General features: G+C 39.4%; 1 protein-coding gene across 1 annotated transcript in view; it reads right to left on the bottom strand.

Moving 5' to 3' along the window:
- Positions 1–8455: 8455 nt before the first annotated feature.
- The window catches only part of LOC107586574 (neoverrucotoxin subunit beta-like), a gene marked incomplete at its 5' end in the record, with an annotated part of 21862 nt that continues 18126 nt past the window's right edge, over positions 8456–12191 (bottom strand). The window contains 3 exons of the mRNA XM_016274000.1: positions 8456–9014; positions 10289–10745; positions 10867–10913. Of these exons, the coding sequence (XP_016129486.1) occupies positions 8909–9014; positions 10289–10745; positions 10867–10913 (610 nt within the window). The remainder of the gene's footprint in view (positions 9015–10288; positions 10746–10866; positions 10914–12191) is intronic.

Below are 12191 nucleotides of genomic sequence, written 5' to 3'. Positions count from 1 at the left end.
AATAATGCGCGTTTGGCTTTGATAAAAATACTAGAGGATATAGCGCTGAAAGATATTTACCATAAACGACCCTGAGCGCTTGTTATGTGATCCACTCTTCCACGCTTTTTTGACGCGCTGTTCACTTAAAATGGTGCTGTGTTACGGCTCGCGGTCCGGATGGATGCGGGGTGCGGATGCGTTCCGCCTTTTGAATATCAGTTATTTTAGGATAAAAGACTCGAGTTGCTTATAAAATTTTCACGAGTCATTTTCCTCGAGTCGAGTCAAGTCTGGAGTCATTTCAGGTCGAATCTGAGTCAAGTCTGAAGACTATAAAAATGCGACTCTAGTCCGTGTCACTAACTCGAGTGCCCATCTCTGTTATGTATTCTACACTCATGGCATGCACACACATTAGGGTAGGTTAGATGCCTGCCTCCGTTGCGAGTCCCTATCAAGCACTTTACCGATTCAACTACTCTCCTCTCCTCTTCCTGCCTGGCTCTTTGGCCCGCATCACTCACCGCAGCGCAAGCATGTTCTTGGTAAATCTGCTGTGAAAACGTGGGAAAAGCCGACGAGGAAGAAGTTGGAGTGAAGCGATCTTTATAGGCTATAGGCGGAGCAAAATACTTCATCGCTCTGTCTATAGCGCATTGTGATTGGATGGTGTACGCTGTCAATACAGGAGACAATCCAATGGGCCACTGGCTGCTCGCTCTCCCTGCGTGATGGTCCTTGGCAAAAAAAAAAAAAAAAACATTCTGTCGGCCCCTTAAATGTGTTGACCCACCGGGAAAATGCCCGGTAGGCTATGCCCGATTACCAATCCAGCCCTGGTCCGAATGAATACCGATGGTCAATAAGAATAAAGCGCAGATGTGCTTTTCTGAATGGACGTCGGGAGCGGGCCGTTCAAATTACACCAGAGTTACCGACCGCTACCGCGTTTAATTCGGGAATTTAATCCCGTGGATGTTTACATCAGAAAATGTTTTATTTTGCTTTTATATATATATATATATATTAGGGGTGGAACGATACATGTATTCGTACTGAACCGTCACGGTACGGACATCTAGGTTCGGTGCATGAGGCCTTACAACAAATACAGGCAATTCACCCCCAATCCAGAAGGGGGCGCCCGCAGCATGCAACGCTGTTTGATAACCGGCCGCCAGCAGAAGAACAGCGAATTTCAAGTTGCTCACTTGAAAACAAAGCCCACTAGACAGTGACCATGTGCTGATTCTGAATCCAAGAGGCAACCTCCCGCTCTCTCTCTGAAACCAACACGGAAGTGACTAAAACTGCAATTCATCGACTGGCCGCTAGAGGCTGGCTCCAAAAGGGAGTCAGTCCCATAGACTCCCCAAGTTAAAATGGCCAACTTTGCAGAAAAAAAAAAATGTTTACAGCCTGGTACAAAAAGTGCTTTTGGTCTATATAGGTAATTTTGCCCTTCATGACAACTGTGAGGTGGGTGATTTTTTTTATAACTCGTTTAAATTATATTAAGCCTTAAAGTTCTGCAATAAAGTTCTAAAATAATTAAGGGCGTGGCAACTTGAGTGACAGGTGGACTGCCGCTCTGCTCCAGAGTGTGAAACTCGCTAGACTGTGAACCTTAGGAAAATGGCTTTAAAGATTTTTATTTGTCCAGAAAAAAATAATTATGGGTAGGACACTGGAAATCTGGCAATTAGATGTTTTAATGATAATGATCTCAAACTTTATTTTTACCGCTATTTTGAAGTTATTGTAGGTAGGCTATTCTGCCTTTGCACTGTCTGTGAAAAGTGAAATGTCACTCCAAGGCAAAAGGCAGTAGCTTCCACATTATATACAAGATGACAAAAAATTAGATTTACATTATGCATTTATATTAATTCTCTCATTAGTTAAATAATAACGTCTTAACTTTAAAAATCTTCATACAGTGTAAGTGTATGCAGTATGAAGAAACTGGCAGGTAACATCATCACAGACCCCTCTCACCCTGACCTGCCTGTTTGCTCTTCTCCCCTCAGGCAGACATAACAGATCTCTGGGCACTAGAACATCTAGGCATAAAAACATTTCCCCCCATGCCATCTCCAGCTTAAACAGCTAACATAGAAATTATTACCTGTTTCTGTAATTAATTTCCCCATCTCTAATTATTGCTTGTCTCTCAATTATTGCTTGGCCGTTCTATCTACCGAGGGAATATACAGCCATACTGCTCGTTGCTGTATACATCCCTCCCAGCTCCAACAACAGCAACAGGAGCGAGGCACTAAATGAACTGTAGCAGCACATCAGTCAGCAGCAGACAGCCCACCCCGATGCTTTTCTCATCTTGGCTGGGGATTTCAACCACGCAGACTTAAAGAGTGTGTTCCCAAAAATACACCAACACATAGACTTTCCAACACAGGGAAACAACTAAAAAAAAAAATGTTTACAGCCTGGTACAAAAAGTGCTTTTGGTCTATATAGGTAATTTTGCCCTTCATGACAACTGTGAGGTGGGTGATTTTTTTTATAACTCGTTTAAATTATATTAAGCCTTAAAGTTCTGCAATAAAGTTCTAAAATAATTAAGGGCGTGGCAACTTGAGTGACAGGTGGACTGCCGCTCTGCTCCAGAGTGTGAAACTCGCTAGACTGTGAACCTTAGGAAAATGGCTTTAAAGATTTTTATTTGTCCAGAAAAAAATAATTATGGGTAGGACACTGGAAATCTGGCAATTAGATGTTTTAATGATAATGATCTCAAACTTTATTTTTACCGCTATTTTGAAGTTATTGTAGGTAGGCTATTCTGCCTTTGCACTGTCTGTGAAAAGTGAAATGTCACTCCAAGGCAAAAGGCAGTAGCTTCCACATTATATACAAGATGACAAAAAATTAGATTTACATTATGCATTTATATTAATTCTCTCATTAGTTAAATAATAACGTCTTAACTTTAAAAATCTTCATACAGTGTAAGTGTATGCAGTATGAAGAAACTGGCAGGTAACATCATCACAGACCCCTCTCACCCTGACCTGCCTGTTTGCTCTTCTCCCCTCAGGCAGACATAACAGATCTCTGGGCACTAGAACATCTAGGCATAAAAACATTTCCCCCCATGCCATCTCCAGCTTAAACAGCTAACATAGAAATTATTACCTGTTTCTGTAATTAATTTCCCCATCTCTAATTATTGCTTGTCTCTCAATTATTGCTTGGCCGTTCTATCTACCGAGGGAATATACAGCCATACTGCTCGTTGCTGTATACATCCCTCCCAGCTCCAACAACAGCAACAGGAGCGAGGCACTAAATGAACTGTAGCAGCACATCAGTCAGCAGCAGACAGCCCACCCCGATGCTTTTCTCATCTTGGCTGGGGATTTCAACCACGCAGACTTAAAGAGTGTGTTCCCAAAAATCTGTCCGGGCCAACCAGAAGCCGTGGATGACAGGGGAGGTCTACAGTCTCCTGAAGGCTCGAAACGCTGCCTTCAGAGCTGGAGATGAGGTGGGCCTGAAGACAGCTAGGGCCAACCTATCCCGCGGCATCAGAGAGGCTACAAGACAGTACTCCAGGAGAATAGCCCATTGTTTCAGCGACAGCAGTGACACTCTGAGCCTGTGGCAGGGGATACAGACCATTATGGACTACAAGCCCCCACCGCGGACCTGTGACAGCACCATCTCCCTGCTGAACGAGCTGAACGCCTTCTTCGCTTGCTTTGAGGCACAAAACAGCACCACTGCACAGAAGACTCCACCTCCTCCCGGCGACCAGGTGATGACGCTGTCCCCAGACAGCTTGAGGAGATCTCTCAGCAGGATCAACGCACGCAAAGCTCCGGGTCCTGACAACATTCCTGGGCGTGTACTGAGAGACTGTGCAGTGGAACTCACCGATGTCTTCACAGACATTTTCAACATCTCGCTAAGTCAGGCTGTTGTCCCCACATGCTTCAAAGCTACCACCATCATTCCAGTCCCGAAGAAGTTGTCTCCATCCTGCTTCAATGACTACCGTCCAATTGCACTTACCCCCATCCTCATGAAGTGCTTTGAACGGCTAGTCATGCACCACATCAAGTCTGCCCTCCCCCCGCTCCTTGGACCCCTTCCAGTTTGCATATCGGTCCAAGCGCTCGACCGATGACGCCATCGCCACTACCCTCCACTCAGCACTCACACACCTGGACAAAAAAGACTCATACGTCAGAATGCTGTTCATAGACTTCAGTTCAGCATTCAACACAATCATCCCTCAACAGCTCATTCTCAAACTGGTCCAGCTGGGGCTCAACACTTCGCTGTGCAACTGGCTGTTGGACTTCCGGACTGGGAGACCTCAGGCAGTACGGGTCGGCAGCAACACATCCAGCACCATCACACTGAACACTGGGGCCCCCCAAGGATGTGTGCTGAGCCCCCTCCTCTTCACTCTGCTGACCCACGACTGCACACCGTCACACAACTTCAACCTCCTTATCAAGTTTGCGGATGACACGACTGTAGTGGGTCTCATTAGCAACAGAGATGAGACAAACTACAGGAGCGAGGTGAGCCGCCTGGCCGGGTGGTGCAGTGACAACAATCTCTCTCTGAATGTGGAGAAGACGAAGGAGATTGTTGTTGACTTCAGGAGAGTGCGCACTCAGCATGCTCCTCTGACCGTCAATGGTGCAACTGTGGAGAGAGTGAGCAGCACCAAGTTCCTGGGTGTGCACATCACAGAGGATCTCTCCTGGACTGACAACACCGCAGCACTGGCCAAGAAAGCACAGCAGCGTCTCTACTTCCGCAAACTAAGAAGAGCCAGAGCCCCGGCCTCCATCATGTGCACCTTCTACAGAGGCACCATCGAGAGCATCCTGACCAGCTGCATCACTGTGTGGTATGGCGCCTGCAACGCGTCCTGCCGCAAGTCACTTCAACGAATAGTGAGAGCAGCTGAGAAGATTGTTGGTGTCTCTCTCCTCTCCCTCCAGGATATTTATGGAACCTGTCTCACCCGCAAAGCCCTCTGCATTGCAGGTGATCCCACCCACCTGACACACAGCTTCTTTAGTTTGCTGCCATCAGGGAGGAGACTGCGGAGTCTCCAGGCCAGGACCAGCAGACTGAAGGATAGCTTCATTCATCAGGCTGTCAGGAAGCTGAACTCCCTCCCGACCTTGCCCCCTCTCCCCTCTTTTGTCCCATGCACCACTGAACTCTGAACCTCAGACCCCTCCCAGCTCCCAGATCCCCAGGTCCTTCCACTCCCCCCTCCCACTGACACACTGGGACCTGCACCAGTCACTTTGTGCAGCACTGGTCTGCTCACTACCTAATTCAGCATTGAACTGACCTCATTCAACTCTTCTGACAGTTTAAATAAAGAACTGCTCTCTGAGCTTTTTGTCACTTTAATCAAAATACTGTAAGCTCTTTTGCACTACAATCATTATATCTGCACTGTTTGTTTACTTCACTGGTTTGCACTCTATCTGCCATGTGCCTTGTGCTGCTTTATTTAGTTATTTTTTTACATGACCTTTTTGTAAATTTGTATAGTTGTATTTTATTCATAATCTGTATATCTGTATTTATGTTCTACTGTCAGTGTTATCTGTATGCACCAAGGGTCTGAGAGTAACGCAATTTCAATTCTCTGTGTGTATGTGCTGTACATGTGGAAGAATTGACAATAAAGCAGACTTGACTTGACTCAAGTACTAGCTTATGTAAATACATATGCATATTTTTTGTATTTATACAACTGTATATAGAGTAAATAATGCAGAAATCTGTACACAAATCTTCTGTTCCAGATTCTTTTTTTGTCTTATTTAAATGTTCTTTCTGTTCTCATGCCAGATATGTATGTATGCATGTATGCACCAAGAGCTCCTTAAAAAACTGAACGAGAAGCGGGTGACGCATTTAAGGGGCCGTGTTTTTTTGTTTTTTTTTTGCCAAGGACCATCACGCAGGGACAGCGAGCAGCCAGTGGCCCATTGGATTGTCTCCTGTATTGACAGCGTAAACCATCCAATCACAATGCGCTATAGACAGAGCGATGAAGTATTTTGCTCCGCCTATATAAAGATCGCTTCACTCCAACTTCTTCCTCGTCGGCTTTTCCCACGTTTTTACAGCAGATTTACCAAGAACATGCTTGCTCTGCGGTGAGTGATGCGGGCCAAAGAGCCAGCCAGGAAGAGGAGAGGAGAGTAGTTGAATCGGTAAAGTGCTTGATAGGGACTCGCAACGGAGGCAGGCATCTAACCTACCCTAATGTGTGTGCATGCCATGAGTGTAGAATACATTACAGAGATGGGCACTCGAGTTAGTGACACAGACTAGTCGCGTTTTTATAGACTTCAGAGTTGACTCAGATTCAACCTGAAATGACTCCAGACTTGACTCGACTCGAGGAAAATGACTCGTGAAAATTTTATAAGCAACTCGACCTCTGGTGGTGAGTTAAGTGTACTGTACTGGATTCACACACATTTGACCTAAAAACATCAAACCATCCCAGTCACTAATATTGACACGAGATACATCATGTACTGCAAAAGAATCAGAGATTCACTAGAATGCTCTCAACACAAATAACCTACTGTTTCATTTGAATCAGCTTCATGCTTCATAGATTCAAAACAGTCTTAATTTATAGACTTAAGGCAAACTAAATAGACTGACCATCCATTCATGAAGAGTTCCCACCTGTGACCTGAGATGCTGGGAAAGTATACAGGATCCCCACAATTCTACAGAGGATAAGCTGTTTGTGTAGAATGGGTTGATGGAGTATCATTTACAGAAACATTACTCTGTCCTGACAAATGAAAGAAGTTAATTTAATTTAAAAAAATGCAAATTTATAAGGTATCACATCTGCCTTAATTTTTGATGACAATTCTACTGCCATAAATGACAAATTATTTTTGTATCTGAAGGGTTGAGCAATATTGAGTTCAAAAAGAAAAATACATTTTCTTAAAATAATAATATTTTTTTATTTGTCATTGCTTAATAAAAATGTCTGGTGGTGAGTTAAGTGTACTGTACTGGATTCACACACATTTGACCTAAAAACATCAAACCATCCCAGTCACTAATATTGACACGAGATACATCATGTACTGCAAAAGAATCAGAGATTCACTAGAATGCTCTCAACACAAATAACCTACTGTTTCATTTGAATCAGCTTCATGCTTCATAGATTCAAAACAGTCTTAATTTATAGACTTAAGGCAAACTAAATAGACTGACCATCCATTCATGAAGAGTTCCCACCTGTGACCTGAGATGCTGGGAAAGTATACAGGATCCCCACAATTCTACAGAGGATAAGCTGTTTGTGTAGAATGGGTTGATGGAGTATCATTTACAGAAACATTACTCTGTCCTGACAAATGAAAGAAGTTAATTTCATTTAAAAAAATGCAAATTTATAAGGTATCACATCTGCCTTAATTTTTGATGACAATTCTACTGCCATAAATGACAAATTATTTTTGTATCTGAAGGGTTGAGTTCAAAAAGAAAAATACATTTTCTTAAAATAATAATATTTTTTTATTTGTCATTGCTTAATAAAAATTAGATGAATGTCAATCATAAATTTCTTTGAATATTTCTTTCATTAACAGGATAAAATATCAGCACATAATAATGCTGAGCTCAAGACATAAGCTGATCACTGAATGTATTCAAGCTCTACAACTATGAGGGATTCTCAAACTTTCCTGATCATTGAGTCCCACAAAGACTAAATCTGACATGACTCTATTGAACAATCAGTTTGACTTGTAAGACAGACAGTTGAGAATGAGTGAAGGGGAATTGAGGCTGTACAGACATTTTTAATATAAATATTATATATTAACTTAAGACAAACAAAAACCAAGATACACTACCATTCAAAGGTTTGGGGTCAGCATTTTTTTTATATTTTTGAAAGAAGTCTCTTATGCTCCCCAAGGCTGCATTTATGTGGACAAAAATGACAATATGTGAAATATTATTACAATTTAAAACTGTTTTATTTTAATATATTCAAAAAATGTAATTTATTCCCGAGATGCAAAGCTGAATTTTCAGCATCATTACTCCAGTCTTCAGTGTCACATGATCCTTCAGAAATCATTCTAATATACTGATCTGCTGCTCAAGAAACATTTCTTGCTATTATCAATCTTTAAAACAGTTGTGCTGCTTTATATTTTTGTGGAATTTTTTTTGTGGAAAATGTTTTCAGAATTCTTTGATGAATAGGAAGTTCAACATTTAGTTGAAATAGATTTTTTTTTGTAATGTAGAAGTCCACTGTCACTTTTACTCAATTTAATGCACCCTTTCAGAATAAAATATTAATTTAAATAAATAATTAAATAACCCCAGACCTTTGAACAGTATAACTTAAAAGAATAAATAAAAGAAACATATCCTGAAAGAAAAAGAAAGTCACTTTTACACAGTTCACAGATTACTCCAGATATATGCTGTAATAGACAAACCACACTTAATCACAGATTAAAAAGTTTACAACTTGCTTCATGTATTTAGCTCATTAATTTGTTAATTATAGTGATGATTCAAAATAGTTTCAGTTAATGCATGGTTCATATATTTGTATTGAATGAGAAATGGAAAGTATTTACTTCGCCACATGACACTGGAGACAATGTACACATTAAATCCACTTAAGATGCTTTTCCTTCCCCAGATTCATACTTCAAACTAATATTGATCTTCTGCTAAGCTTAAAAAAATTTAATATTTAAAATTAAAATTAAACTATTGCTTTAGACAGGCACGTCAGTCCATGTGGACAAAAAGGGGCAATGGTTCGGGCCACTGTAGCCATTCCATATTACGTGTCCCTGACAGATATCAGCCTTCCACATTGGAATTTGACATGAAAAAGTGTATCTCAGTTGTTTCTCACAGGAAGCGGTTTAATTTCACATAGAGACACTGAACTACTAGAATAAAGCCCAAATCCAGCATAGAGGGGTTCAATGAATGTGGTGTTGAATGTGTGCAAGTAATTCTTTGATGAATAGGAAGTTCAACATTTAGTTGAAATAGATTTTTTTTTGTAATGTAGAAGTCCACTGTCACTTTTACTCAATTTAATGCACCCTTTCAGAATAAACTATTAATTTAAATAAATAATTAAATAACCCCAGACCTTTGAACAGTATAACTTAAAAGAATAAATAAAAGAAACATATCCTGAAAGAAAAAGAAAGTCACTTTTAGACAGTTCACAGATTACTCCAGATATATGCTGTAATAGACAAACCACACTTAATCACAGATTAAAAAGTTTACAACTTGCTTCATGTATTTAGCTCATTAATTTGTTAATTATAGTGATGATTCAAAATAGTTTCAGTTAATGCATGGTTCATATATTTGTACTGAATGAGAAATGGAAAGTATTTACTTCGCCACATGACACTGGAGACAATGTACACATTAAATCCACTTAAGATGCTTTTCCTTCCCCAGATTCATACTTCAAACTAATATTGATCTTCTGATAAGCTTAAAAAAATTAAGTATTTAAAATTAAAATTAAACTATTGCTTTAGACAGGCACGTCAGTCCATGTGGACAAAAAGGGGCAATGGTTCGGGCCACTGTAGCCATTCCATATTACGTGTCCCTGACAGATATCAGCCTTCCACATTGGAATTTGACATGAAAAAGTGACGCCAGGGCAATGGAATTTTAAAACACACGGTGTCTTGAGACACGTTTTTAAAAATGAAACATCCTTTAACTTTAAATAGTGTTTTAAAAACACAACGCTCATGCAAGACAGGCTGCAAAAGACATGACTGCAAATGTTAAAGACATCCCTCTAGCACATGATTATACAGAGGAAAAACAATGTCAAAGCAGCACAATGGAGTGCAAAAACAGGTACTGTGTAAACCGTAATTTACATAGTAACAGAGCAAGCACTTGCTAAGAACTGTTTCCTGAGCAAGAAACTAATGAGAAAGTTTTGTTACAAAGACAAAACTCCTGTTGAGCTGCATTCAAATGTCTGTGGTGTCTTATTTAAACCGAAGTCAACGTGTGCGTTTCTATTTACACACTGAAATTAAGATTAGCAGAGAGAGAAAGAGTTAGAGGTGTTTGAGTTAAAGACAAAGATAATGTGAGTGTGTTTCTTTCACTCAACAGTGTATCTCAGTTGTTTCTCACAGGAAGCGGATTCATTTCACATAGAGACACTGAACTACTAGAATAAAGCCCAAATCCAGCATAGAGGGGTTCAATGAATGTGGTGTTGAATGTGTGTAAGGGTGTGAGTGTGTGTGTGTCAGAGATGCTGTAGAAGGACAGACGACCGGCTGAACAGTCCAGATACACTCCTACTCTGTTAGAGTGATGTGAAGGGGCAGATATGACTGTGATCTTATTATTGTATTTAGCAGTGAAACTGTTTTTAATGCAGATCAAACTCCAGGACTTTTTATTGTATCCAAACCAACAGTCATTACTCCTTCCTTTCCTGCTGATTCCTTTATATGTCACTGATATATTAACCCCTTCCTTCCCACTCCATTCAATCTCCCAGTAACAGCATCCAGTCAGACTCTCTCTACACAGAACCTGATGACACTCATCAAATCTGTCTGGATGATCAGGATACGGCTGCTTCTCTGTTCCAAGCGTCACCTTTCTGTTCCTCTCAGACAGAGTTAGGTGAGTGTTTACTGTGTTTAAATCCAGTGTGAGATCACATGTATCTGAACACAAGAAGAAGAATCACATTTATAACAACAATGAAATAAAATCAAATTGTTGTAGGATTAGGGTATAGAAAATATGAATCACTCACAATTTAAAAAGAAAAGTGTATAAACTTACATTTCTTTGGTGCTGTTCTAATCCTGATGTCTCCTGCATGATCCACACTATAAAAACAAAAATAAAGGGAAAACAATTAAAATCCATACACTTAAATATTTAAAATACTTATTATTACTACTATTAAATCGCACAATATTTTTAGTTTCTAAATTAAAAATAGGTTTAAGTCAGGGAGATCTATCAAACTCTGCATGAAGAATTTTTGTCTGAAATATATAATATTGTTATATCAGGGTTTCTGCAGACCTGAACAAGTTAATTTTAAGACTTTTTAAGACCTTTTTAATACCACCTTATATGAAATTTAAGACCTAAACCTGTAATGGAAATACACATTTTATTACATACATATATGTAATATTTAATGTGTATAAATTAAAAAGAAAACAAAATATCAATGCTGTAATATTTATTACTATGGATGTATGCATCATCTTACCTGTCAAATTATTACAATTTATCAATAAATTAAATATACATTATAGGGCTGCTACCAGTCAGATTAAATAATTTACACTGCAAATAACAATAATTACAACTGCAATAAATAATGTTATGAGATTAATTCATTTATGAATACACAAATAAGAAATGTTGAGGGGAAAAATACTTTTCATACTTTTCAACATACTTCTCAACTGAACTGTAAGACACTTAATGAGTGAGTCATTGAGTCATTCATTCAACTGATTGAGTGTGTTATCATGCTGGTATCTTAAGGACTTTCGTGGACAGCTGACTCCTAAAGTTTTTGATATTCTTCATATTCTGTGTGGTGGTCAGATAAGTTTAAATAGATTTTTACCTTTTATGGGCATTTTACCTTTATAAAGCCATTTTTCTATAAGTGTGCATTATCTTTTGAGTCAAATTCTTACATTTAATCGTTCAATAGAATAATAAGTCATTTGGGCCGTTACCAAGCAAATGAAATCAGTATCAACAAAATTCATCTTTGCAATCCAGACATAAGCTGCACCTGAAGTGGCATTTAGATGTGTTTACACACTGTTTAATGCAGGACATGAATGCATTTAACCTGCAGTTACAAATGCATAAATAATGTTTGGATATATTAAACATAAAACATTGAATACTGATATTTGAAATAATTTAAAAAATGAAAAGATACTTTAAATGTGAAATTTAAAGCGCCAGTAGGTGGCAGTAAGTCACTGTTAAGTGAGTCATTGCGATTGAACCGAATCATTTAAACGGTTGATTCATTCAGGAACAAAACACTGTCATGTTGCTCAGAGACACAAAACAGCACTGTGGCTTTGTTTGGAATTATTTTTGTTGGCGAAATAGAGCAAAAACAG

This window comes from Sinocyclocheilus grahami, unplaced genomic scaffold (assembly GCF_001515645.1).
Source record: "Sinocyclocheilus grahami isolate Dianchi unplaced genomic scaffold, SAMN03320097.WGS_v1.1 scaffold84.1, whole genome shotgun sequence".
Lineage (NCBI taxonomy): Eukaryota > Metazoa > Chordata > Actinopteri > Cypriniformes > Cyprinidae > Sinocyclocheilus > Sinocyclocheilus grahami.
Note: the sequence above shows the minus strand (reverse complement) of the source record. Positions and strands in the feature narration are given on the sequence as shown.